The sequence below is a fragment of the Ambystoma mexicanum genome, chromosome 7q, assembly GCF_040938575.1.
Source record: "Ambystoma mexicanum isolate Mex_15411 chromosome 7q, UKY_AmexF1_1, whole genome shotgun sequence".
NCBI lineage: Eukaryota > Metazoa > Chordata > Amphibia > Caudata > Ambystomatidae > Ambystoma > Ambystoma mexicanum.
Genome location: NC_090941.1, coordinates 686,757,295 through 686,783,948, shown reverse-complemented (window position 1 = coordinate 686,783,948; position 26,654 = coordinate 686,757,295). Strand labels below are relative to the sequence as shown.

Below are 26,654 nucleotides of genomic sequence, written 5' to 3'. Positions count from 1 at the left end.
ACACTTATCCAAATCGAACTACGATCCTGTCAATCTTTCGAGCAATTGAAGATCTAAAATCAATTGAATCCACTGATATAGAAGCAATATTAATAAAAAACACTAGAAAAATGGATACAGTGACTCTTAGAATTCCTTCTCAGCTAATAAAAGAAAGCATTTGAAATGTTAAGAGAGACCTAGCCAAACAAGGATTTGACTTATATATTAAAAAAACTACTTCACTCTTGAAGACATGCGAGATCTCAAATAAGTGAAGGCCAGCAGGCAGTCAAAAAATGTATGAACGAGAATTGGTAATACACTGCGAAGGAAACAAAGGCAAATTAAATCATGAGGTATTTTGTTAAGGCAATCAATTACGATCAAATTCCTCGAAGTGGTCATGGTTAAATGAGGCTATAAAAAAAAAAAACAATAATTCCTCGAGTGCAAACTCGAAACAATTTAAACTAGCAATATGGAACTGACGGGGCATCATGCACCTCCTCAAAGAGAATCCAGACCTCCCATTAAACAACTACCAACTTATACTTCTACAAGAAACCTGGATGTGCAACAAGCCAATACTACCTAATTACGAATTATGCTGGATTCTAGCTCTAAAACAACCTAAAGAAAGAGCCATGGTTGGCTTATTGGCGGCCCTCGGAATCGACTCTGGACGCAAACTGACTACGTGGTCCATGCCAAACCCTTGTATTCAGCTGCTCAAACTGCAATTTGATGAAACTCATACCCAGTGTAGACATGTTGAACTCCTTAATTTATGTTAGAACTCAGCGTTGATATCAAATGAGCTATTTCTAAAATATGTGACAGACTCATTGGACTTGTTATTAAATGAGCCCCACCAGTACACAATCATCATAGCTGGCGATCTAAACATATGTGTTACCTTGGATAAGAAAGTTCAATCCAATAAATGTAAGAGATGGATGGCACTGATGGAAAAGCGATATCTTACAATCCTCAATGGAACAATTGAAGGCGACATTCCTACCAAACCCACGTGGAAAAGAAACTCATCTGTGGCTATTTTAGAGTACGTATTTGTATCTTCTGACATGATAACCCAAATTACCAACTTTAAAATAAAATAATCGAAATAACAGAACGATCACAACTTGCTCGAAGTAACTTGGAAGATTCCACCTAGGCCCTGCCAGCAGTATTATCCACACAAGATATCTATAAATAGTGGCAGACACAGAATCACTTGGTCGGCTCAAAAATTTGAAAAATGTATCAAGTAACTCAAGAACGAAAAACACCATTCGATCACAAATAAAAGTAAGTTCACCAATCAAAATTACAACCGCTTCCTAGCCATGATGGAAAACACATCCAAGTTTGCTCATCCTACATTTAAACACAAATACCCAAATAATTGCGAAATAAGAACTTTGAAAGCAAAAATGAAGAGAGATAACAAATCTGAATGATGTTTTATGGAAAGAAAAGAAAAGAAAGTCAATAAAGCAAGAATAAGAATGAGATACAAGAACAAAGTTAAACAACTCAAAGCACTGAAAAATCAAGAGGACAATGAAAACATGTTATCAGCCTTAGTGTCCAAGTCAAGTACGCAAATTTGGAAGCTCCTGAAAAATGCCAATGATGATGGAAATCAATCACTCCCATTAAACACCATTAGTGAAAAGAAGTGGAATGATTTCTACACGACGTTATTTTCGGGCCCGGAGCATAGCACAATTGGGGAGGTGACTTTAAACAACGCGATAGAACTACAAATGGACCACCTAGACATCTTGATACACATCAAAAAATGAAGTTCTTCCCGTGCCCCCGGGCCTGATGGCCGATCTAATGGGCAACAGCTCTGCATTTAATCTATCAAGCAATTGAAAATACAGGGAGGATACCTTCAACATGGAAACAATCTATAATAATACATTTATTCAAAAAATGTGATAGAAGCAATCCAATCAATATGACAAAAATGATGATATGTTTACGTCAGTGATTTGGCAATATCCATTTGTCACGTACTAACCCCACTCTGTTTTTGCCCTATATTGGGCTCCTTTGAATAACTTAGCTAAATGTTTATATTTTTGCATTGCTTTCCACAAGGCATGCACTCATAAAAATGAAATATATGTGTTTTTTTTTATCAACATAAGAATATTGTGTTCAATGAATACATTTTGTTTTAATGTGTTCAAGATATGGGCATGATCTCATATATTTATTTTAATCTATGTAATAGATGAGGCATACCACACTCCATTGTCCGGCCAGGTTGGTGGACAGAGAGAGGTAATTAGGCTGTTTCATTTTTACTTGCACCACAGTTGATACACTTCTTGAACTCAGTCATCGGGGTAGAAGAAGATTCTCAAAGTTATGATGCAGTTTCGTGACCAGCCAAAACGTGCCGTATCTGAAGCATAAGGGATCCCAGAGAAACAGAACTGAAGTAATGGGCGCACTGCATGTTATTTATACCTTCAATGATGTCACACTCGAGACGGAGGACCTCGAGGGAGATCGAGTCGACCACGACAATGCACAGTGGCCACTGCCGAAAATGTTTTTCTGAAGCAACTGAAACTGAAAAAAAGGAAGATGTCTAAAGATGAGGAATACATGGGAGGACACAATCCATTCGGAAGAACTTACCGGCAAGTAATCTTTCCACAAATAGATTGCATCCTCACAGAGTTTCCTCATTCGGATTGACTCCAAAAGCAGTATAAGCACATGGAGGAAGGTTGAAAGCACACTTACAAAAGGGAATTTTGCAAAAATGCACTGTCAAAATGAGTGTCTCTGCTAGCATGCCAGTCTAAGTTGTGATGCTTAGAAAATGTGTGCAACGAGGACCATGTTGCAGCCTGACAAATGTCCATGTGGAATTCTTCTCTGCCGGGTCAAGGAAGCTACCACCACTCTGTTGGAATAAGGCTGACGGCCACCTCCTTGCCTGTGCTCTCATAACCTGGCTATGTAAATGCTAAGTGCCCTGTTGGGATTCTGTCTATGGAGTCTCTCCTTTTCCTTCGAAGGGTATGGAGGAGGGAAAAACACAGGTAAATACATCTTTTGATTAATGTGACACTCAGACACAACGTTAGTCAAAATGAAGGACTAACTCCAAAAGTAACTTTCTCCATGGAAATATGAAGGAAAGGAGGTTTACATTATGAAGCGTGCATCTCACGAACACGTCTGGCAGAATAGTCCCCAAAACACAGTTTTCAAAGTCAGCACCTGAAGTGAACATGAATGTAGAGACTCAAAAGGAGAAGTCATCAAAAAAGAAAGAACCAGATTGAGGTTTCATGCACCAACCACAAACTGTGTTGGAGGAAACAGGTTTTCTAAACCCTGAAAAAAATTGGGGAACTACAGGGATTGAAAAAAAAGAGGGTTCTTCTCAAACCCGCTAAAAAAATATAACCCTTAACCATGCCTGCTTGAAGACCCTGCCTAGCCAAGGGCAGCAGAAACTTCAGAACCGTTGAAGTGGGACATGATATAGGGCTGCACCCCCCTACCCCAAACCATTCCTTGAATGTCCTGCATCTCTGGCATAAATAGACCTCGTAGAAGGCCTGCACACAGCAAACACCACCAAGACTTCAAGTCCTCAAACCTCATCCTTGCAATAACCCCGCACAAATTCTGGGGTTTGCTTGGTTCGGGGGGAGCTCGAGACCCCCGACTGGAAGACAAAGTCTGCTTTCCGAGGAAGATGCTGCAGTGGGCAGATGGTGATCTCGAAAAAGGTCCAGGTACCACGTTTTCCTCGTCCAGTCTGGGGAAATAAGAATCATGTAAGACGGAAATTCCTAAACCTCTGAGAACTAACAGGAATCAATGAACACGCAATTGAGGTCAAAGATCCACTCGAGCAGGAAAGTGTCCCTCATGTCCCCCCTCAGGGAAAATTCCCCTGAGCAGAAAGCATTACACTTCATATTGTCTTTCTTTGTGAAGAAACTGACTGAAGGGTATCCCTAAAGGTCGAAGATTCCATCTAGACCTCTGAGCAAAGCTCCGACACAATAGGGACAAAGCATCCGCCACCCCAATCACTGCTTTTGCCAGATGTGCTGCTGAAACAGAGATGTTCTCTAGAACCGAGAACTAGAGCAGTATGTCCTCCCTGCAAAGGGGGGGACAACTGTAAAACCCTCATCTTGTTGAGGTAGTGTGTTGACACTGTACTGTTCGTCACAATCATGAAATGTTTCCCCCGAATGGTGGGCAAGCAGCCATCAACACTAGTCTGATCTCTCACAGTTCCACAGATTGATGTGTGACAGCCACTCTACCCATGAACAAAGCCCACTCATGCATAGATCCTCGAGGAGAGCACCCCAGCCTTTCAGGGAGATGTCTGCGATGAACTGAATGTCCAACCATGGTTGCCAGAGTGACTCCCCTGCCAACAAATGTTCCTCACTCGACCACCATGTCAAGTCACTGGCAACCTTCCTCGACACCTGGAGAAGGTCTACCATGTCGTTGGATAACTGTGACCAATTCGGGAGATGCCACTGGAGGTAACGGATTTTCAAATGGCCTTCTCCATCAGAAAAATGCAGGATGCAGTGAGGCCTCCTAGGCAGAGGAAGGCGGACACTAGTAGCATGAATGCATTCTCGAAGCTAGAGACCATCTGCTGAATGCTGAAGATGCTCTACTTGTGCAGAAAAGCCATTACACCCAAATGCCCTGACCACTCCAATAAACTGTAGCCTTTGAGAAGGTGCCCTTTGGGACTTCTGGAAACGTGGGTAGAAGCGCAAGTCGTGCAGCAGCCGGCAGGCATCCTCCAGGTGGTCTGACGTCTGTTCTGGTGAACAGCTTCAAACGAGCCAGTCATCAGTTAGGGAAAGACATGAATCCCGTTCCTCCTGAGAGGGTTGGTACCAACGCTAGCAATTTGGTCAAGACCCTGGGGACACAGGTTAGCCCAAAAGGTAGCACCTTGAACTGGTGACAAGTACTCCCTATAAGAATATTCTGTAACTTTCTGTGGTTCGGGTGCATTGCCACATGGAAATAGGCATTCTGAAGGTCCAACAACACCAAACTCCGCAGAGCCTGGAGAATCTCTGCCCGTGTCACCATCCTGAACTTGCCCATCCTCACTAAATGGTCCAAGTCCCTGGGACAGATGCCTCCTCCCCTTTTTCGGCAGTAAAAAGTACTAGGAGTACCAACCCACTCCTACCTCCAGAGCTGGGACTTTCTCCACTGCTCATATCGCCAGCAACTCATACAGGAGTACAGGTTCCAGAGCCAAGCACAGGAACAAAGAAGATCTATATGCAGGCTTTTGGTGGAACAGACAGCAATAACCTGCTCAGATGAGCTGCAAAATACAAAGATTGCAGGTGATCTCTTGCCATTTCTCAACAAAGATAGGGATATGACCCTCAATGGGGGCTGCATGGCAGGAAGGTTTCAAAGCAGAAGGTGCTTAGGATACATGGTTGCTGACGCATGACTCCTCAACATACCACTGCCCTGACAGGTGTACCCACTCCGTGTTGTCTTAGCCGGGGTCAACTGAGCTGTCCTGAGTGCAAAGGTCTTGAAATGGCAGAAACTCTAGAGCAGAAAGAAAAAGAAGGTGTCGGGACAGGATGCTGGACCACCAAACTAAAGGACTTGACCATAATTATGAAGTGTTTGGCCCTTTCCAGTGATTCGTCAGTGTTGGAGCTGAATAAATGCTTACCATCAAACACTTCCAGCAGTTTTGTGTGAACCTCTGGTGAAAATCCCAAAGGTTTCAGCCATGAACCGAAGATGTCCCCATGCAGTGTGCGATACAATCATCCACATCCAAGCTGGCCTGCAGGGCCTGGCACACTGCTTTCTTACAGTTGTTGACCATCTCCTGAAACCCATCACAGATTTCCCTTTAGAGCACCATTGTTAACGGACCGACACACTCCGAGTCTGCTGTCCCACCCGCCAGGTCTGAACTGGCAGGCAGGATGGCACCCGCCAGCAGACCTTCACGAAAGCACCAGAACCATTATAAACGGTGCCAGTGCTTCCGTCATCCCCATTCCCATTGAGTCAAATGGGAAAAGGGATTAACGATTTTCTGGGGCCTGACTTCCAGTAACACTGGGGTCATAACTGTGTTTCCGTGAAGCCAGGTGCCGGAAAAAATTCCCAAGTGCGGCGGCAGCCTGCCGGATTTACCAGCACGGCTACCGCCAGACTTGTAATGAGGCCCAATGTGCAGGTATTTGGCCAACACACATAGGGCAATCACTGCCTTTTTACTTAAAGTTCTTATTAACGGCCAGAGTCAAACAGGGCCTCTGCCACAAGGCCAAGACCAAACCTAGAATGGCCATGTTGAAAAGGAGGGCGGTTCTCAGACTGGGGGGCATTTTCTAGAATATCTGCAAGTTCATACTGCACCAGAGGTTTGGCTGGCGCCCCGGGGTCCAATGCAATGGTCACCATCTCCACCACTTTGCTAAATTGTTTATTCAGATGACCATAAGGAGAATATTGTTGCATTTCCAAATCGGGAAAGTCAAAGCTGCCTGGTCAGTAAGTCCGGAAGAGGGTCTTGCGTCCAGCCAACACTAGGGCTCAAGCCTGAGGGGAACAGAGTCCCCTTCATTGTTGAAAACTCAGCTCTTGATTGATTGAGCAGTCGAGGCGGTCGTTGCAGTAGAATAAGACGCAAAGGTGCCAAGTGCAGTTGTCGATGTTGAAGGTGCCTAGCTAGTCTCCTGAGAATCCCCACTTGTCGACACATGCGCGGCAGAATGAGGAGACATTATTGACATTGAGACCGCAGCCATAAGAGTCACAGACTTTGAAAAGATTGCCAACATTCTGTCTCTAAACCCATCCCACTCCTCCATGGAAGCATGCTTTGAAGGAAACAGTCTCAGGAATGTCAACTCTTGTCCCGCCTAGATCTAACCCATTCCTTTCTACTCTTACTATTTCCCTTCCTTCTTGCTCCTCCCTACCAGCTTCTGTCCCTTTGATGTTGCACTCCTCACAGGTTGGGCCTCCACCCTTTGATGTTACACCTCTGTCCTCCACACTACTTCCTCCTCCACACCACTACTTCCCCCTCCACACCGCTGCTCCCTCCTACCCCCAACTGCTCCTTCCTACACTGTTCTGCTCCCTCCTACACCCTCTACCCCTGCCTCCACACTGCTACCCACCGCCTCCATAGAACAACTTCCACCTTCACACTATTATGCTCTCCACCACACCACTCAGTCACTCTCCTTTCGCCGAGTCACTTCACACTCACGCCTTACACTTATCTAGCCTACTCATGTGCCGCAACCACACACTAACACTGCAGTCATCCTTCCACTCTCAAGCCACTACCTCACCACCTTACCAAATTGCCTCCACAGTTCACCGCTCCTTCCTCCCTCCAGTTAGTCTCTTGGTTGTCCTTGCATCCACTGCTGACCTCTCCCGAATAACCTACACTTTTTACTTCCTGTGATGCCATTACAATACCTTTCACTCCTCTCTCGGCAGTGGTCGTTTCCATTGGCCAAAATGGCCCTGCCTTCCCTTCGAGGGTGTGTGTTGGAAAGTCATAATTAGTGGGCTATGCCCCATCCACTTTCCTAGTTTGTGTCTGCCATGAAGCGCCCATGGAGTTTCTTGATGTTAAGTGTCTGCATTCCAGTTAGAGGACATAATACTGGGCTTCTCCATAATAGTTAGTCCAGGGGAGGGTGGTTACTTCTCCCTGTAGAGTCTCTGGTGGTCGAGTTGGGCTTGGTTTAATTGCGTGTGGTCGCAGGCACCTACTGGTGGGCCCACAATGCTTTACTCTCGGCTGCACGAACGAGCAGCTGTTGACGGCATCTCTCACCACTAGCGGTGTGTCACTGCAGTCGTGTCAGTGATTCTGTGGGGTTATCTTCCTCAGCGGGCTTTCCTCTCTGCAGATGCTGATGGGTCGCATTCTCATTTCTTCCTTACAGGCTTGGGCCACTGGATTAGATTATTCTGCTTTGGTTTCACAGTTTACCTTTTGAACACAACTTGTCATTTCCCCAAAAGAAGAGAGATACTGCAAGTACCTGATTGAGGCCAGTGGCGAAGAAGACAGTGTATGCACAAGAACATTCTGGCACCAAATGGAGAAACAGAAAGTGGGGTGCTCTCCACTGCCACCATTCCAGGGGTTTTAAGTGGCTTTATTTTTCACCCTACGCTGTACCCCCTTCCACCTGCTGAGTGTGTCCCCAGTTGCTTCTTCAACAGGCCAAGCCACTTGCCTTGTCACAGCATGTTTACATGTTTGCGTGTCACAGCATGTTTAGATTTTTGTGTGTGTCTGAGTATGTGTGTGTCTGTGTAGGAACAAGTTACTTACCTGTAACTGTTGTTCTCCAGCATGGGTCTGGCATGGATTCACATGCTCATGAATATTCCCTGTCGTCAGGCTGGGAATCCTCAGTAAAGAAAAATCAGTATCAGTTTCGTTTCTGATCTGTCTTTCGTAGTAGTAACCAATCACTGATCTCTGCGTCATACTGACCACAGCCAATGACTGCCATCTCCCTAAGCCCCGCCCCTGGCAGCCATCTTCAAATTTGGTAGCACGTGAAGTGGCAGTATGACCAAGTGAAGAGCCGCAGAGGGGTAGGCGGGAGGGTTCGCATGTGAATCCATGCCAGACCCATGCTGGAGAACAACAGTTATAGGTAAGTAACTTGTTCCTTCTCCAGCATGGGGTCTGGCATGGATTCACATGCTCATGAATAAAAGAATACATAGCAGTACACAAATGCACAACCATGGGAGGTGGCAAAGGCTCAACATTAAGCATTACATCCAAAACTCAATTCTTACCTCCTCACCAGGCTCACCTCAGGCGAACAGGTTGCGCAGCACTGCTTGGCCGACCCTGGACTCCTCCCTGGAATCCCGGTCGACGCAGTAGAATTTCGTGAAGGTGTGCGTCGACCTCCACGTAGCAGCCCTGCAGATGTCCAGCAGGGGCACACCAGATAGGAACGCTGTGGTAGCTGCGATCGCTCTGGTGGAATGGGCTCTCGGACAGCCAGGCAGCGGTCGGTTTGCCAACCGATGACAGTACATGATACAGCCGGAGAGCCATCTGGAAATGGAAGCCTTTGAGAGAGCCTTCCCCTGATTGACAGGTCCAAAGTTCACAAAAAGTTGTGACGTCTTCCGAAAACTCTTTGTGCGGTCCACGTAGAACTTCAGCGCTCTAGCCACATCCAGCGAGTGCAAAGTCCTTTCAGCCGCCGACGAAGGCGACGGGAAGAAAACAGGCAACACCAAGGGTTCGTTGAGGTGGAAGTCCGACGGCACCTTGGGCATGAAGGAGGGGTGCGTCCAGAGCACTACCCTCGTGTCATGAAAAGTCAAGTACGGGGGCTTGCAGGAAAGGGCCTGGATCTCTCCCACTCGTCGTGCAGAGGTGATGGCCACAAGAAACGCTGTTTTCCACGACAAGAACTTCAACGGAGCTGAGTGCAGAGGCTCGAACGGAGGTCCCATGAGCTTGGTCAGCACCACGTTGAGCTCCCACGCCGGGGCCGGAGCCTTCACCGGCGGGAACGATCTGAACCGTCCCTTCATGAATTCTTTCACCAGACGATGAGACCACAAAGACGTCTGTCCCGTGGTTCTGGTGTATCGGGAGATCGCAGCAAGATGAATCTTGATGGAAGCGTGCGCCAGTCCAGCCTTGGCCAGCGTCAGCAGGTACGGCAGTACTTGAGGAGCCGTAATCTGTAGAGGGTTAATCTTCTGTGCGTGGCACCAGACAGAGAACCTCTTCCATTTGTGTCCATAGCATTTAAGAGTTGAGGACGCCCTGGTACCGCCCTTCTCCTGATGTAGAACATGGTGGTGGTGTTGTCGGTGAAGATCCTCACCACCTTGCCCTTGAGGGACGGAAGAAAGGACCTGAGGGCCCAAAACACTGCACGGAGCTCCAGGACGTTCATATGGAGGGACTTCTCCGTCGGCAGCCAAAGGCCCATCGCGTGCAGATTTTCGGTGTGCGCTCCCCACCCTTCCAGGGAGGCATCTGTGGTCACTGTCTTCTGGTGGCCTGGGGTCTGGATCCAGCGAGCGTCCAGGAAATCCCATAACGGGCGCATCCGAAACCTGCACAGGCGGATGAGATAAATGCAAGAAGACATCATTCCGAGGAGGGATTATATGGACCTCACCCTGGCCGCGTCCGCAACCAGCATCCGCTGCACCTTGCCCAAGATGGCCCTCGTCCTTTCCTCCGACGGAGAGGCCAGAAGCGCCACTGTGTCGAGTTTCGCTCCCAGAAACAGTGCGTCTTGCGCGGGCACCAGGTGGGACTTGGCGTAGTTTATGGAGAATCCCGTGAGTAGTTGGACGGTCCTCACCGTGTGCTCCGCGGCAAGCTCCTTTGTCTTTGCTCGGATGAGCCAGTCGTCCAGGTAGGAGTAGACGTGGATCCCCTTCAGGTGCAGCCGCGCCGCCACCGGTGCGAGGCACTTGGTGAACACCCTGGGTGCCGACCTCAATCCAAAGGGAAGGGCTCTGAACTGGTAGTGACGCCCTTGGACCACGAATCTGAGAAACTTTCGGTGTCCCTTTAGGATGGGGATATGGAAGTAAGCATCCTCCAAATCCAACGACGACAGGAAATCGCCCTCCTCCAGCTGACCCAGGATGTGCTGGAGGGTGACCATCTGGAACTTCTGTGCCTTGATGAATTTGTTCAGTCGTCGTAAGTCCAGGATGGGACGCCATCCTCCTGTCTTCTTCTTCACGAGGAAGATCGCCAGCCGGCCTCCCACTGGGATGCTTTGGTGGGGGCCCGACCCCATGGCCGGTTCAGTCCTGCTTCGACGAGGCTTTGCCACCTTGTCCTCCCTGGCGACGACGGCGGGGTCCGCCCGACTTGCCTCGTCCCCTGTAGGCTTCCTGTGAAGACGAACGGGCTGCTTGACGGTAGGTGGAATATCCGCCGCCGGAACCTTTGGAAGCACCCTGCTTGCCTCCGGCGCTCCGAAAGGGCGGCTGTCGTTTCTGGAGAACACCAAGAGCCCGGGCCATCTCCGTGCCCGTCTTGATGGCTTGTAGGGAATCGTCCACTGTTTTCCCAAACAGGTTGCTCCCGTCGAATGGCATGTCCAAAACTCTGGTCTGCACGCCCTGCCGGAAGTCCGTTGCCTTGAGCCATCCACGCCGTCTAAGGCACACGCCGTTGCCCAACTGGTGAAATCCAGTGTCAGCGTTGTCCGTCGCTATCGTAATGGCGTGGTCCGATGCCACTTCTCCTTCCTGCAAGATCTCTAGGGCCTCCGCCCTCTTGTCGTCCGGTAGGAAGTCCAGCAGGGGGGTGATCTTGTACCACAATTCCCTGTCGTAGCGGGCTACGATAGCTAAGGCGTTGGCAGCCTTAATCGTCGTCGCTGCCGATGAGATGACTCTCATCCCATCGTGTCCAAATTTCTTTCCCTCGCCGTCCGGTGGGGAGGTTGACGTAGAGGCCGAAGCCCCCCCCCCCGCTTTCTTCCTGGCCGCCGCAGAGACGACCAAGTCTGGGGTCGGCTGTGCTCGAAGGCACAAGGGGGCCGCGTCCGGGACCCGGTACTTCTTCTCGTACCGATCCCTTCTCGCAGGCGTTGTGGATGGGTTCTTGAGGAGGGCGAGACCCTCATCCCAGATATCGTCCAGTAGAGGTACAGCGAGGACCGTCTTCCTCTTGGTCTCGCGCCGTTGATAAAGGAAACCTTCCTTCTTCTTCTCTTCCGGGCAGAGCTGGAAAAGCTCGGATGCCCTGGAGATCATGGCATGAAACGATCCAATCTCGTCGGGCGGGGAAGCCCGGGGAGGAGGTGACGACGGAAGATCCTCGTCGTAAACCTCGTCCTCTGTACCCGTCGCAGCCGTGTCCGTCCCCGTATCATCCCCACGGGTCGTGGACGGGGAGGAGGGCTGAGCAGGGCGCGATGGTTGAAAAGGAGGTGGAGGATGAATCCTTCTTCTCTTAGGAGGAGGGCTCCCAGAAGGGCCTGGCTCCGGGTCCCCCGTCGGGAGCGGTTCCTCCGTTGGTGGTAACGGCAATCTCGTCCTTATCTCCGAGCATAAGGACTGTATAGCCAACAAAATGGCCGCCGAGTTGTCTTGCGGCACTGGTTGAGGGGATTCCGACGGGTGGTCAGGAGCCTCGTCGGCACCCTCGACGTTCTCGTCGTCTCCTACGTCGGGATCCCTCCCGACGGGCTGGTCTTCTTCCACGCCAATGCCGTGGCTTAAGACTTCGATCAGCTCCTCTTCAGAGGTTGAGGCCGAATCCACGACAACCTCCTGCCCCCCCTTTTTCTTCTCCATCAGAGGTTTCACGGGGGTCCTGTCGATGGGCTTGAAAGAGGACGCCCTCTGCTGTGGCAGGGAGACTCTGAGCCCCGAAGTCGCCTCCACTGGTGTAGCCTCCACAGGCTGAGCCAGGGCCGCCGCGACTGCCTCGATAGAGGCCTTGGCAGGGTGGATCAAGGCTTTCACCACCTTAGGTGCGCTCACCGCCTTCTCCTTGGGGGGAGGGTCACCGCCTCGCTCCCGCTCCGATGGGGCCTTCGAGCTCGACCGGGGTCTCTCCAGGAGCTTCGCCGGGTACTCGGCCTTCCTCTTACCCGAGCCAGAGCGTTGGCTCGTGGTTGATGGCGCCGGGGAGGATGCGCCCTGCCTGGCAACCGTAGAGCCCGAGCGTTCGGCGCTCCCGGTGCCAGCGGACTCGCGGTGCTTGGCATTCTGTTGGGCCCCCGTCGCCAGGGCGCCCTCAAATGTCTTAGAAGACCGCTCTGACTTCTTCTTCTCGCCTGACGGGCTCTTGCCTTCCAGCCAGTTGGCGAGACGCAGATGGCGGTCCTTCATGGTCCGCTCCGACATTCTGCCGCAAAACGCACAGTCCTTCTCCACGTGCGTCTTGTCCTCATGCAGGCAGTAGAGGCAAAGGGAGTGTTCTTTCTCCTTAAAGACATTCTGAAGCTGGCATCCAGGGCAGACCCTGAACAGCTTTCCGGGCGTCGAGCTTCCCTTCTCCTGGGCCATGTCCGAGATGGGCCTGAGAAACTTCTGGAGTCCTCCAAAAGCGTGGCTCGACGAAATCTTCACCCTTGAGGGGCGTAGAGGAATCTGACACGGGTCCCCGTTGATCGGATAAAGAAACGGTGGAGCTTGAGGCTCTTTTGACCGAAAAAAGAGCTAATTTTCCTATGAAAAAGCGCGAAAACGCACTACAGCCCGAGAGCAATAGCACGAGGATCCCAACACATGAACGTGCAGTAAAAATCTGAAGATGGCTGCCAGAGGCGGGGCTTAGGGAGATGGCAGTCATTGGCTGTGGTCAGTATGACGCAGAGATCAGTGGTTGGTTACTACTACGAAAGACAGATCAGAAACGAAACTAATACTGATTTTTCTTTACCGAGGATTCCCAGCCTGAAGACGGGGAATATTCATGAGCATGTGAATCCATGCCAGACCCCATGCTGGAGAAAGAGCGATGCATACATGTGTTTGGTGGAGGTGCATCATGAAAGCTAATTATAGTCACAATGCTAGCTTACCTTCTTTGTACAATGTCACCTAAAGTGAATTTTTTTGAAAGCTGGTATAGATTGTGGCCACAGTTTTATCAAAATGACTTACAGTGACCATACTGGCATTGATTGTGGCTGTAACATCAATAAACCACAGTGGCATAGGTTATGGCTGCAGCTTCATGAAAGTGACTTACAATGACCATAATGGCATAGATTGTGTCTGCAACTAAGTGATTTACAGTAGAAATGCTGGCATAGATCCAGGGTGCAGCTGCATGAAAGTAACATACAATGACAATGATGGCAAATGTTGTGGACAGATGCATCAGGAAAATATTGTAAAATATTCCTGTGTACTGTTGGTGTCATGATATCTATCAGATGTTTTCATGTGTTGCCGCAGAGAAGCAATTATGAATTGTATGGCTTTTTTTACCCTATTTTCTCACAACACATGTTGTAAAATTAAACATTTGAACACATTGTAATTTTTTTATCAAAGGGAGGGGGTGCACCCATCTACCTCTGAACACTTCTACAATAATTTGGCTCCTTTGCTATGCTAGGTCGCTTGCACTACTTCATGGAAGATGTTAATGTCCCTCCACTCAAAACAGACACCTGCAGCCACTAACCTTGAATCATTTACAATGCCAGTGCCACCTCAGGAGCCAGTGTGAGGGGTCAGAAATGAGAGGCAGACACAAAGTTGTAATATTTTCATTATCAGACATATTTATTAAAATAAAAAGGGTTGGATGAAGGACTCCATGTCTCTATCATAAAGCGAGTTTCCAAACTTAGGAAACTAAAACTAAAGATCAGTCTGTGTCAAGTCGTCAAGCTTATATGCTGTCCTTGTGTCCAAAACATACGAATCTGGCCCTCGCACTAAAAATTAACATCTAGGGGTGCAAGGAAATGTCTGACTTATGTTTGGCAAAAAGTGTTCACAATTAAAGCAAATAGATAGCAACATAAACAGTCCTTTTCAAGGAGAAATCCTTGAATCCAGAGGATGGTTCCCTTCCACTGGATATTCATGTAGCATGGCAAAAAGTGTATCTTTCTAACAGTTCCTTTTGTTCTTTATACTCAGTTCAGAACAATTATTGTGTAAACAATATGTTCCATAACATTTTGCTATTCCTAGGTTTCTTTGCACTGAGTTCTGTGATGAATCCTACGGATTTGCCAATAAACCCCTACCTCAAGTCTCCTCCCAGGTGGCCAGGGAAAGGCAGACAATTTCTGATCTGATCCTGATCGTGGGGGTGGTGTTTTACGGGACATGACCCAGGGGATGAGAGGACTCTCTGGGGTGAGAAGCAGTATTTATCTTCCTTTAAGGAAGACAGCTCCTCCATACCAAAATCTGTAATGGCTTGTTGTAATAATGTTTTTGTTCCACAAACACATCTCAATGTGGGTAAAAACTATTCTATATCTTTAGGCATTGGAAGAAATCAAACCCCTTCCAAAACCCTGGAGACATAGAGCCAAAGACTCCCTTAACTCCCAAAGTTACAGTGAAAGAAAATCTGTGAATAACAAGTTAAATTCCAAAGAATATTAATGCTCATTACAATCAAACTTGGTGACTGATCCTTATGATATTCATTTAATGAATATTATGGGGAAAAGAAAAACATTTATTTTTAAAAATCAAGGCAGAAAAACTAACTTAACTAACTTTGCCATTCCCTAAGTACTGGGACAAAGAAGGGGACTAAAGAGACACAATGCTGTAGCAGTGGTCAGATTGTTAATTCAAATGACCCACACCTGAGGGAGATTGAAAGGCCCCCTCAGGTGCACGGCATAGGTAATCAAGAGAAGCAGTGTGGTCCGTGTATGCAGCAGACACGGAAACAAGAGGAGAGAAGATGACGGGACCATTGTGCAGCAGGCGACAGTAGCCGGTCCTGAAAGGGGCTTTGACTCCGGAAAACTGAAGTGCAGAGGTTGTGCAGCGAGAAGCGTGCAGGAGGGAAGCTTGCCATCTAAAGACCTAATTTGCAGAGGTTGTGCAGCAGGGAGCGAGCGAGGGAAGCTTTCCGTCCCAAGAGGCTGTCTCGGTGGCTGGTGTGCACAAGACAGCCTCAGGAGCGAGGGAAGCTCCATAGCCAAGTGGCACAGGCGACGGTGGAGCAGGAGAAGCAGACTGCCAGCTTGCGAGGAGCCACAGAAGCAGAACACCTGCGAGCAGCGAGGGGATCGGATGTGCACGCCTTAGCCGGTGAGTTCACAAGCTGGCAGTAGCCCTGGAGGGCTCCAAACCCACACCTGTGCTTACGCAGGAGTGACAGTGATTCCACAAGCAACTTTAAATACCGAACTATTCGAAAACCACAAAAGCTGTATTTGGAAACATCAAATGACTATGATAAGTGTGTGAGTTTGTTTAAAGCCCTGCATTTTGATGGGGCAAGATTATTAAAAGCTACTTTATGTTCAAGAAATCAAAACCCAGGCAATTAAAGTCCAACAGATATTGCCAAAGGCAGAAGGGAGCCAATAAAAGGTCCAAATGTTGTGAAGCTTGTTGCCCATATCTTGCAAAGAGCATAACAATAGCTGGTACAAATTCACATTGCAACTGCCATGGAGGAAGTAGAATAATATCCTACCCTTGTCAGTACTTGGTCACTTGTGCATTAGGGAAACAAGAGTGGCAAGAAGGCTGCCCTTCTGGAAAAGGTTATTCAGAAGGAGAGGAGTGCCATTTGCAGAGGGAAATTAAAGAGCACCAACATGAATCTGTGTTTCCCTAAAGAGTTGCTAAAGGTTTTGATATTGCTAAATAATGAACACTGCAAAATTATTGTCAAGCCACTATAAGTTCAGTGTCACCACAGAGGAGCTTGCAGTTCGAGAATCGCTGTTTGTGCAAGGAAGTAAACAGAGTGGCAAACCATTGAAGTCGTAGGCCTGGCATGGGAGTAAACCAGGTGCGATTGTTAGGAAATAACATCCACTGCGGTCCCGGAGTCAGGCTTCTCCCAGGCCCCCCCCACGCCAACTCTGGGGCCATCTTGTCTTCTCACAGCCATGCCCACAGGAGTCGCTGGGAAACCACGGGTCTCCCGCTTGGCCTCCCTGTGCTGTAGTACGTCCGGCAACATGTCTGGGACAGCGCCTGCACAGAGCTTAGTGCAGCTTGATTGGAGGTTGCCATCGTGCCTCCTGGGCATCCAGCAAGCACAACATCTTGCTGCTCACATGACCAGCATCAAGTCACGTGACAACACAACCAGGAGGTAGCCTAAAAAAGCCCCAAACATCCTTTACTCAGTGCTTCTCAGCTTTTCCTGGGAGTGGGGTTTTGGGTGTTGTTTCCTTAATTCTGTTCTTTTGTGGCTTTTGACCGTGGCTCCGTTTACTGTTCAGTTTCAAGTCCAAAGCCAAGTGCAATTCCTGGTTTGACTCCGACATAGCTACACTAACGTAAGTGTAGGGCGGATGAGAGGAAACGGAGGGCTTCCTGTTCATCCTCAGACACAATGGCCTGTCGCCTGCTCCAAAGGCAATACCGACTCTCTGTCCTCACCAAGAAGAGAGTCCACATTGAAGCCTGTGTCTCTGCGGCATCTAACAACTCGGCCAAACTCTTTAAAACTGCAAGGAGCTGACCAATCCTGCTGCAGTCTCTACCCCTCCTCCTGCTTCCCAGGCTCTTTGCAATGCCCTTGCCTCTAACTTTATCTAAAAAACCCAGGACATCCTGTCCACCCTCTCCTCCTCTACCCCTCCTCTCCCATCTCTGCCTTTGCTTGGTGACCCTCCTTCAGCCACCCCCCACCCTCTTTCTCATCCTTTCCGCTTTTCTCCCCCAATGAGGTCGCTAAACAAGTCCGATATATGAAAGCCTCGTCAAAACACGTTCATCCCTGTTCCTCTAAAACCATCAAGGACCACATTGATACATTCGCTCAGGCCGTTGCCGATTTTTGCAACCTCTCCTTTGCCTTAGGATCCTTCCCCTCCCCTCTGAAGCATTCCCTTGGGCATCCTCATCTCAAGAAACCCACAGCTGATCCTTCTTGTCCGTCTAATTATCGCCCGATTTCCATTACGCCCTTTCTGGGTAAACTCCTGGAAAAGCTGGCCATCTCTCTGCCTAACCTTCATTCCGATTGTGGGCTTTCTCCATGACCACCAGTCTGGCTTCAGAGCTGCCAGAAGCACGGAAAGTGCTCTCCTGAACATCTGTGAAGATCTGCTCTCCAACCTTGACTCTAACATTCCCTCTATCCTCATCCTACTCAATCTCTCTTCTGCCTTCGACATGGTCAACCATATCACCCTGCTCAACCGTCTCCGTGATAACCTGGGTATCACCGATCAGGCTCTGGCCTGGCTGACCTCTTTCCTCTCTGATCGACCTTCCCAGGTCCAACTTGGGTCCTTCCTATCATTTATCTCCCTCTGTGCCTGTGATGTTCCCCAGGGGTCTAACCTCTCGCCCAGGCTTTTCAACTAATACCTGGCAACTCTCGCCCACTGCATCGCCATTTTCTGCTCAAACTTCCAGTGCTATGCAGGCACAACTCATTTTCAGGCTGCACTCGGCCACCTCCTCTCCTTCTCTCATCTCTGATTGCCTAACTGCCATTCAAGATTGGTGTGCAGCCAACGATCTTTGTCTGAATGCCAACAAGACGGACATCCTCCTCATCGGCACACCTTCACCATCCTTTTCCCCTCACTCTCTGGCCGGCCTCCCTTGGTCCTCTTTCTACCCCCACCTGTGAGGCTAAGAACCTCAGGGTCATCTTTGACTCCACACTTTCCTTCTCTGCCCACATCTCCGACGTCTCTAAAAAGTCAAACTTCCTACTGCACCTCCTCAGAGGTACTCTGCCTTTCCTTGCCTTCCCCCAGAAGCTCAAGGTCTTACAAGCTCTGGTTCCCTCTAGGTTGGACTATTGTAACAGCCTCTTTCTTAATCTACCTGCCTCTACTCTCCACCCTCTACAACTAATCCAGAACAGCACTGCAAGACTTGTCCTTGGCCTCAAGTCCTGGGATCGTATCTCCCCAGCTCTGAAATACCTTCATTGGCTTCCAGTGGATGCAAGGATTGAATTCAAAACCCTGTGCATTGTCCACAAGGCTTTCTGGGGCCTGGTTCCAAAATACCTTCAGTTATCCCTCCGTAAATATCTCCCGTCTCAAGCTCTTCGCTCCTCTAACTCCCTCAGGGTCAGTCGTTTTTCAGCGAAACACGCTGGGGGTAGATCTAGGTCTTCGGCTGGGGCCTCCCTTTGGAATAGCCTCCCTGCCACTTTGAAACTTGAGGAGAACCCTCCCCGGTTCCGGGAGCACCTCAAGACCTTCCTCTTTGCTTCTGCCTTCGCCCCCCCCTCCCCTGCGGATCTGTTCTCTCTCGGCACCATGCACCTGGTCACCCTCTGACCTCCGGGCCCAGGTACTTGCTTAGCCTCCCACCCTCCTGCACTGCCTCCGGGCCACCTCTTAAACTGGGGTCTGTATCAGTACCCATACAGTCCCTCCCCCCTTTTTCTGCCTGCACTTATCAGACATACCCTGTCTACTGCTTTAAACCCAGCATTTGCCACTTACTGGCTGCACTATCACTGTTTGTTGCCTATTTTATTTATTTATTAATTATTATTTATCTGTTTCTCCTGTGCTCCACACTTTCCACTTCTCCCCCTTCCATGCACTTTTACCCTTTCCCTCTCCCATGCACTTGCACATTCTCAATTTCACTGGGCCTAAAAAGATAGTTGTTTTTATTCTCCCTTGTTCTCCGCCCTTGCCTTGTTGTGCTCTGAAACACCTGTGTACGAGTGCAATACAAATAAAATGTCAATTCAATTCAATACTGGATTGTCTTTTGGATTTTTCCCTGGATTTTGGCTGGCCTGTGATTTTTCTTCTGTTTTTTTTCTTCTGTTTTTTTACTCATTTTTTTCCCCTTGGATTGCTATTGGATTTCCCTTGTGCTCTGTGGACCTGGACTCACTTCTGGCTACAGAAGGTACTTTGGGGCAATTCAATTCAATACTGGATTGTCTTTTGGATTTTTCCCTGGATTTTGGCTGGCCTGTGATTTTTCTTCTGTTTTACTCTGTTTTTTCCCCTTGGATTCCTATTGGATTTCCCTTGTGCTCTGTGGACCTGGACTCACTTCTGGCTACAGAAGATACTTTGGGGCTTTGGTTTTTTCAGCTGGATTGATTCCCTGGAACTTGCTATTGGAACATTGACTGAACATTCTCCATTCTGTGCAGTCATCTCCTGGTGCCCTATTAGGTAGGTTACTTACCTGTTTCCATACATTGTTGTCCTGCATATTATTGTGTCCTAATATTGTCCTTTCCTTTCTAGCTGTCTGGGGATCCGGTGCTGCTGTTCCAGTCCACCTGTGGCCCCATTAACTGGTTAGGGAGTTGTTTTTACTTCTCTGACTGGTGCTTGGAGAACGGAGGTATTAAGTTCAGTCGGGAGTTCATCTTTAAAGTGATTAAGGTATTAGGTCTGGCATGGGAGTAAAGCAGGTAAAAGTTGGTGAAGTGCTGTAAAGTGGTGCTGACAAAGACAATTGGTTTTGTTTATGGTACTAGAGAGAGATTTGCATACAACCCCTGTAGAGAAATTATATTTCTTCAAGTGTGGCTAAACATCCTGACGAAGAACATTGTTGATGAAACTAATGAACTGATAAATTATTCTATTGTGTGAAAAGGATAATTCAAAATTTGACTTTCGCACAACGAAGAGAAAGAACGTTCTATTTTTCTTTATCAAATCCCTGGAGTGTTAGAACTTTGTGTTATCAAGTTGGACCTTCAAAGAACTGTGTTGAACCTTTGTTACAAGGCAGGATTTCCTTGGTTTTTCTGGGGACTGTGTAACAGACTTTGGCTTGAATCTGGGGAAGGGGAATTCACCCAGATTATAAGGAGAGACTGTTGTCATACTACAGATTCAATTATTTTTTTTTGTGTTGCCTTTGAACTGCCATACATTACCTGTTTGTATTGCTGTATGTACAAGTGTGAGGGACAGATATCCTTTGTTAGAGTGTTTCCTGTAGTTTATTTTAGGCAGGGAAATCCTCATCAGGCTAGGGATAGCGAGGCGTTTATCCAACCGTTTTCCTTTAATAAAATGGCATCTTTTGTAACTTCTTCACAAAATTGTCCGTCTCACATTTCTGATCCTTCACAGTTCCCAAAAAGGATCTTATTCAGAGGTGAAGTTCCATACAAGGTTTTCTTTAACCTCTTTTATATCTTGGCAGATTACCTGATGTGCTTCTCTACCAGGAATCCTCCTTTAAGCTCTTCAGATCTCCTGATATCCCCTCTGCCAGGTATTTTGGTCTCAGCTTAAAAAGGTCTTTATTCAACTTCAAATGCCTGATATATCTATCCAGAAAGAGTCTTTCCATGTGGTTTGCCAGAGTCTCTGGCATACTTCTCTACCATGTGTTTTGCAAAGCAAGTTTCTTTCTACAACTTTGGTGGACCTCCTGGTTACTTCCCTGCCAAGAATCCTTTAGTAGGTTCTTCAGATCCCCTGGTATATTCTCCTGCCAGGTATCATCCCAGAGTTTCAAAGATCTTATTTAATTTCAAAATGCCTGGTGTTTTTGTTTGCCAGGACTTCCTTTCCTCAACTTTCCAGATTCCTTGGTATAATCCCCTGCCAGGTAGTTTGACACAATATCGTATACTTCCATATACTTTTGAGTGGATTGCCTGGTATACTCCCCTGCCAGGAATCCCTTTCTGGGGTCTTGAACATCCCCTGGTATACTTCTCTGCCAGTTATCTTCTCCCCCAAATGTTCACTTCCTGATGTGCTCCTTTCTATGGGACTTATTCTCTGTTTCACTGTCCTTTTGTTTAGAACAGCTGTATCTCTTCACTGTTTTTCTTCTGTATTGGCTTGAGGTAAAACGTGTTACAACTTTCCCCACACTGACATCTCATACATAGGGATTCGTTCAAGTTCTGTCTTTCTACTTTATTTGGTCGGTATTCAAATATTCTTATTTGATCTATTTGCTTATATGCCTATTGGTACGACCCGGGGGCCCCAATGGCTCTGGGCAGACTCACTGGTGTCCTGCAGCATTTCCGACCCGTAGAGCATCAGTGCGATGAAGCTTCCTCTCTTCTATAGAAGGGGAAGAATACTGCATCTCTTCTGATGCGGTCACCACCTCCCCCGTACATTTATCAACTTTGCACGTGATCCTCCCTCATAATACTGCCCACAGGGTCAGGATCAGGTAGTGGCTGCTGTACCCTGGGCCAAATGGGAGAAGATCCCTGCCGGGCAATCAGTGTTGACTCCACGGGATTCATCACACCACCCATTCCCCCTGGCACCAAAAGCTACTTCAGCCACTGTGTGAGCACAGTATTGTTACTGGCCATACATAGTGGTGGCTGGTACGTTTGGGTGCCAGGGGCCAGGTCCCTTCCAGTTGTTTGTTGTTTCTACGCTAGGTGAAACATGTATGATTTTGTAAAAAGAATGTAATTCTATCTAGTGCAGTGCACAGCGCACCTCTGTAGCAACATGAACATCATGCGCGTGGCACATGCATGGTAGCCTAGGCTGGCCAGGAAGCCTGTGGATCGGAATGCGCTTCACTGAGAAGCATGCCCCCCCACCCTCAGAAGGGTTTACAAAGGTTTACCTCATGTGTCATGCTACTGGCCAGAGGCATCCGCACATCTTCCCATACACAAACAATCGATGCACAGTAACAACATCTCAAACCCATTTGTGGCGACACTGATACAACCTCATGCACCATTGCAACTCACATGTGAAAAAGTAAAACCAGACACCTCAAAACAACTGCCTCAATCCACAGGGTAAGCAACAACGCCACCAAGGCATGCATCCTAACCCAGCCGGCCTTTGCAAAGTGCACAGCTCCAATACATTACATTGCGGGAGAACAAACAGTTGCCCGGCCAAAGAGAAGTGCCCAAACAACAATACCCAGAACTTCATATATTACCCAGAACCAAACTCAGCCCTGGAAAACACCTAGGCAACTACCGACTCCTGAAACCCACCCAACTATAACACCCAGTGCATGGAACCCAAACATGTCCATACAAAAAGGACACACGCACAAAAAAAACAACACATATTACCGCAGTATTGCCCTAAATCCTCACATACTGGTGAGCACAATGCACCCAAGTGCATGCCCTGCGTTAACTTTTACTGGTGGGACCCCAACATGACCGGCTAAAAGACATAACAGACTGTAAAACAGTAACATTTTCCTGCACGCCTAAATCTGAGGCCACCACACTGACGAGGTCAAATTACAAGAGAAACGGCCCCATGACATGAAAACATCAATGCCTCTGAACGTCTAACCTTAACAAAGAGGCCATCACACCGAACAATTTCATAATATAAACTATGAACTTGGGAAAACTATACCTGCCTAATCTGGCATTTCACACACCTGAACAGCCACAGTAACAACACAAGCAGAACTCCTGTGTGCGGGCCATATTGCTCTCCACATCCTTACAGATAGTCATCCCCTAGAACAGCACTGGGGTGACCCAAACAGCACATCCTGTCAGAACTCTGAATGGAATTATGGGGAGTCCAAGCACAAAAATATCACTGTTTCTGCACAGATTGGAAGGCAGGCCTATACATTAGTTATTTCCTTGAACCCCCCTAAACCCCCCCCCCGCCCACTGACCAAACCAAACAGACGTGCCAACGTCTTATTCCACAAGAAGTTGCCAGCAAACCAGGACCCTGTTCAGTAATTGGCCTACCAATGCAGAAATGTGATAATGGCCCTCTCCTCTTACGAGGACATGAGGCACTCAATCATTATCGGTTATGTATCCCTCGACATGCAGAGTAGGAGATGGATGCACTTGCGCAGTTGGCTTCCTGCTGCAGAAGCGGCCATCTTGGCGGCAGAGACATCATGTACAGACATGACAGTGTCATCATCGTGAGGAAATAATGGCACCTCTATGCAGGACACACACATGCTATTGTATAACAATAGCATCTATGCATCCTACGAAATACAAACTCAGATTGACAACGATGGCCTTAAGAGACAGTTAAGTGTTTGTATTAGTGTGAGGGGGAGAGAGAGAGAGGGAGCAAAGGGTACAGTTTTATATTTTCCAACCAAATACAAAGTAACTGCTTGAAAAAAAAGCACAACTTATGTAATACATCTATACAATGGCCTCAATAGGTTGCTTACCAACTTGCGAACGTCCTCACACCAGACCTCTCCTTTCTCTGGATGTTCTGCATACAAAGAAATCCCTAACAACTGAGTGAACAGCAAATTAAGTCCTTCCATACAGGCCCCAAGTGAGAAGAAAGGAGAGTACAGGCTAGGCTCTATGTTATACCTGTAAAGAGACCAAACATTTATAAACTACAGAAATTAGGTACATGCAATAGCAAGTGAAATACAATATTAATTCGGTTACATCACAACGCCAATGGTAAGTACGACGAAAGGTATTCTTAAAAAATACAGGATCTTGCAAAAATGATACCTTTACTAGGCTAACTCATTTTGCCTGCTTCCATGCATGACCATACATGTCTCTGTCTCAAGCAGTTTAAGTACATCTGAAACAGAAACTTCATCTATAGGAAAAAGCAGTTTGATTACAGAGTGTGTGAAGAGTAACAACATTGGGTGAGTACAGGAAATGAGGAATATTCCATTTGATAGTAAGTGAAGAGGAAACGCAAGCTTGATGAAAGAAGGAACTATATTTGATTTCTGTTTTGCTCCATTCAGTGCAATTGCATTTTACAACATGCGAGAAAAAAGATTAAGGTTTACATAAACTGGAAAGAAGTGGCATTCAGCTTGGCACAGAAATGGTTGGCACGGTTCCATTTAGGTATCATAAGTGGCATTAGAGTAGAGAAGTGTGGTTTTACTTTGCTGCACTTAGGTTGAGCATGGCGACAGGCCTGACGTTCCAGGTGAGGGTCACTTGAAGGTGCAATATATAGTTGAAGGGAATAATAGAAAATGAGGAAACAGGCATGCACCAGAAGCAGGGGTCCGCCTATAGGGAACGGACCTATAGTTGGGTTGACCAGGGTCTCTTAAGGCCCGTTTTCGGTTATCCATACTATAATCAGACTACAAGGTGCGAATTTAAAGTGTTTGAATGTCATCATACCATGGGTGTAGTGGGCTATCAGCTATAACTGTTTAAGCGTTTGCGTGTGCCATGCACTTCACTTTTTAAAATGGAGGTGAGTGACCTTCATGCCCAGTTACTAGCTTACAACTTGAACTCGTGGACCCAGAGAAGACCCATAAAGCATACTGAATGAAAAGAATACTCCCTAGTCGTGAATTACAGGTTTTAATAGCAAATTCACAAATGCTTTTTTACTGCGCAGAGGAGTATTAGAGGCTGAGTGGACAAGGTGGGATAAAAACCTATGACCATACGCACAGATCTCTACATTGCGTACTTGAATCCACTTAGTAAATATGTATGATGTTGATGGACCTGTTCAACAGCCTTAGACAGTACCCAAATCCATTATTAGAAAATACAACTTTCAGTCTACAAAGGAATGCGAATCTGCCAAAACTCGGATGTACTTTAACATAAGTGCGACCAGAGGAAGATGTATATTTGAGACTACATAAGCAATCCCATGACAATTATATTCATCTAATTACGTAAAGTCTGTGGTCGCAACTTTTTCAGTGATAAAAACTACCAGAGAAAATATCAAGCTGTTTGTATATATGCCCTCGTGATTCCTGGTATTGGACAGGAAAACAATAACACCAAATAAATTTGACAAAATGGGCCACCCATACATCTTTACAAATACAGGGTATTTTAATCAATTTCAACAGCTGTATTTCACAGATTGCTAGCATAAGGTGACTCAAGAAATTCAACAAATAACAGTGGCACAACCCACATTAGACCTCCTCAGCGTACTCAGAAACTGGAGACCTATGTGGGATGGAGAAAAATAGGAAAAACTTTTTTCTCAAAAGACAACAGGTTTATGTATTACAGAACGCATCAATATGGTAGCCATCACAGTCTTTTGCCAGGTTTTCCCTTTTATGGTCACTGAGTAAGTCAATACCCTTTATTTAAACTAGTAACATTATTTTAGCCAGCTGCACAGTTGCCGAATGCCAATTGCCAGTTCCCTATACTCGAGTAGCCCTCTCAGGCGTCCCACTGGCCCCGTATTTTAGACTCCTTTAGTAGCCCTTTTGGATCTAGAATTAGGTTATCCTGGCCTCACGGTGGAATTATGCCTTTTGAGTTCCTGATCTAGTGGAAAGATCCTGAAGCCTCTCTTCCATCATAAAACTAACAGTGAGGTCTCCATTCTAGCACCCCCTTTAGTTGCATCCTACCCCTTCTAGCAATCTTTGCAATCTTATCAGGTCTAAACATTTGCCAACCCCTGTCAAAAAAAAACCTCCCATGTCTAATTTCAAGCACCTGCATTGCTAAGGGTTGATTAAGCAGTCTGGCAAAACCCTGTCCCGTTGCCATTCATGATTTATTTTCACAGTGAAGTGTACCACAAGTCTTAACTTCTCTATATAGCGTGTGTCCCATGCCATGTTGGACTTAGAATTATTTCACTGCAGGCTACATGGGTCCTCCGGCCTATCCTGATGAAATGGTCTGCTTATGTGGGGCATCAATTGGCCTCAGCCTTTTTGCCATCTAGCCAGACCGCCAATACACCCAAAGACGAGCTTTATGCTAATGACTTTTCCATGAAAAACTCCACCTTTATCCACCTCATGCTTGGTTTGTCCTCTATTCAACTGTGGCATTCATGAGGCCAACCAGTTATAGTTTTAGCCTCACAAAGTTGTCTTTTTGCACCTTTTTCGTACCCCTTGCCAGAAGCAAGTGTCCCACAGCTCGCTATTATTTTTAAACTGAAGGCATTCAGACATGAAAATCCTTTGAGTGTTTATCATGATTTGTGAACAGTGGGAAACACACATATCACATTTAAAGAGTTAAATTGCATATTATATATATCTCACTGTGCATACCCACCTAAACA

At 47.2% G+C, this 26,654-nt stretch overlaps 1 protein-coding gene across 2 annotated transcripts in view; it reads right to left on the bottom strand.

The window, feature by feature from the left end:
- MIPEP (mitochondrial intermediate peptidase) overlaps nt 1–26,654 on the bottom strand; it is a 1,848,751-nt gene that overhangs the window by 1,001,823 nt on the left and 820,274 nt on the right. For both annotated transcript variants that reach the window (XM_069639422.1, XM_069639423.1), the window contains exon 11: nt 23,815–23,968. In XM_069639422.1, coding sequence (XP_069495523.1) covers nt 23,815–23,968 — 154 coding nt within the window. The remainder of the gene's footprint in view (nt 1–23,814; nt 23,969–26,654) is intronic.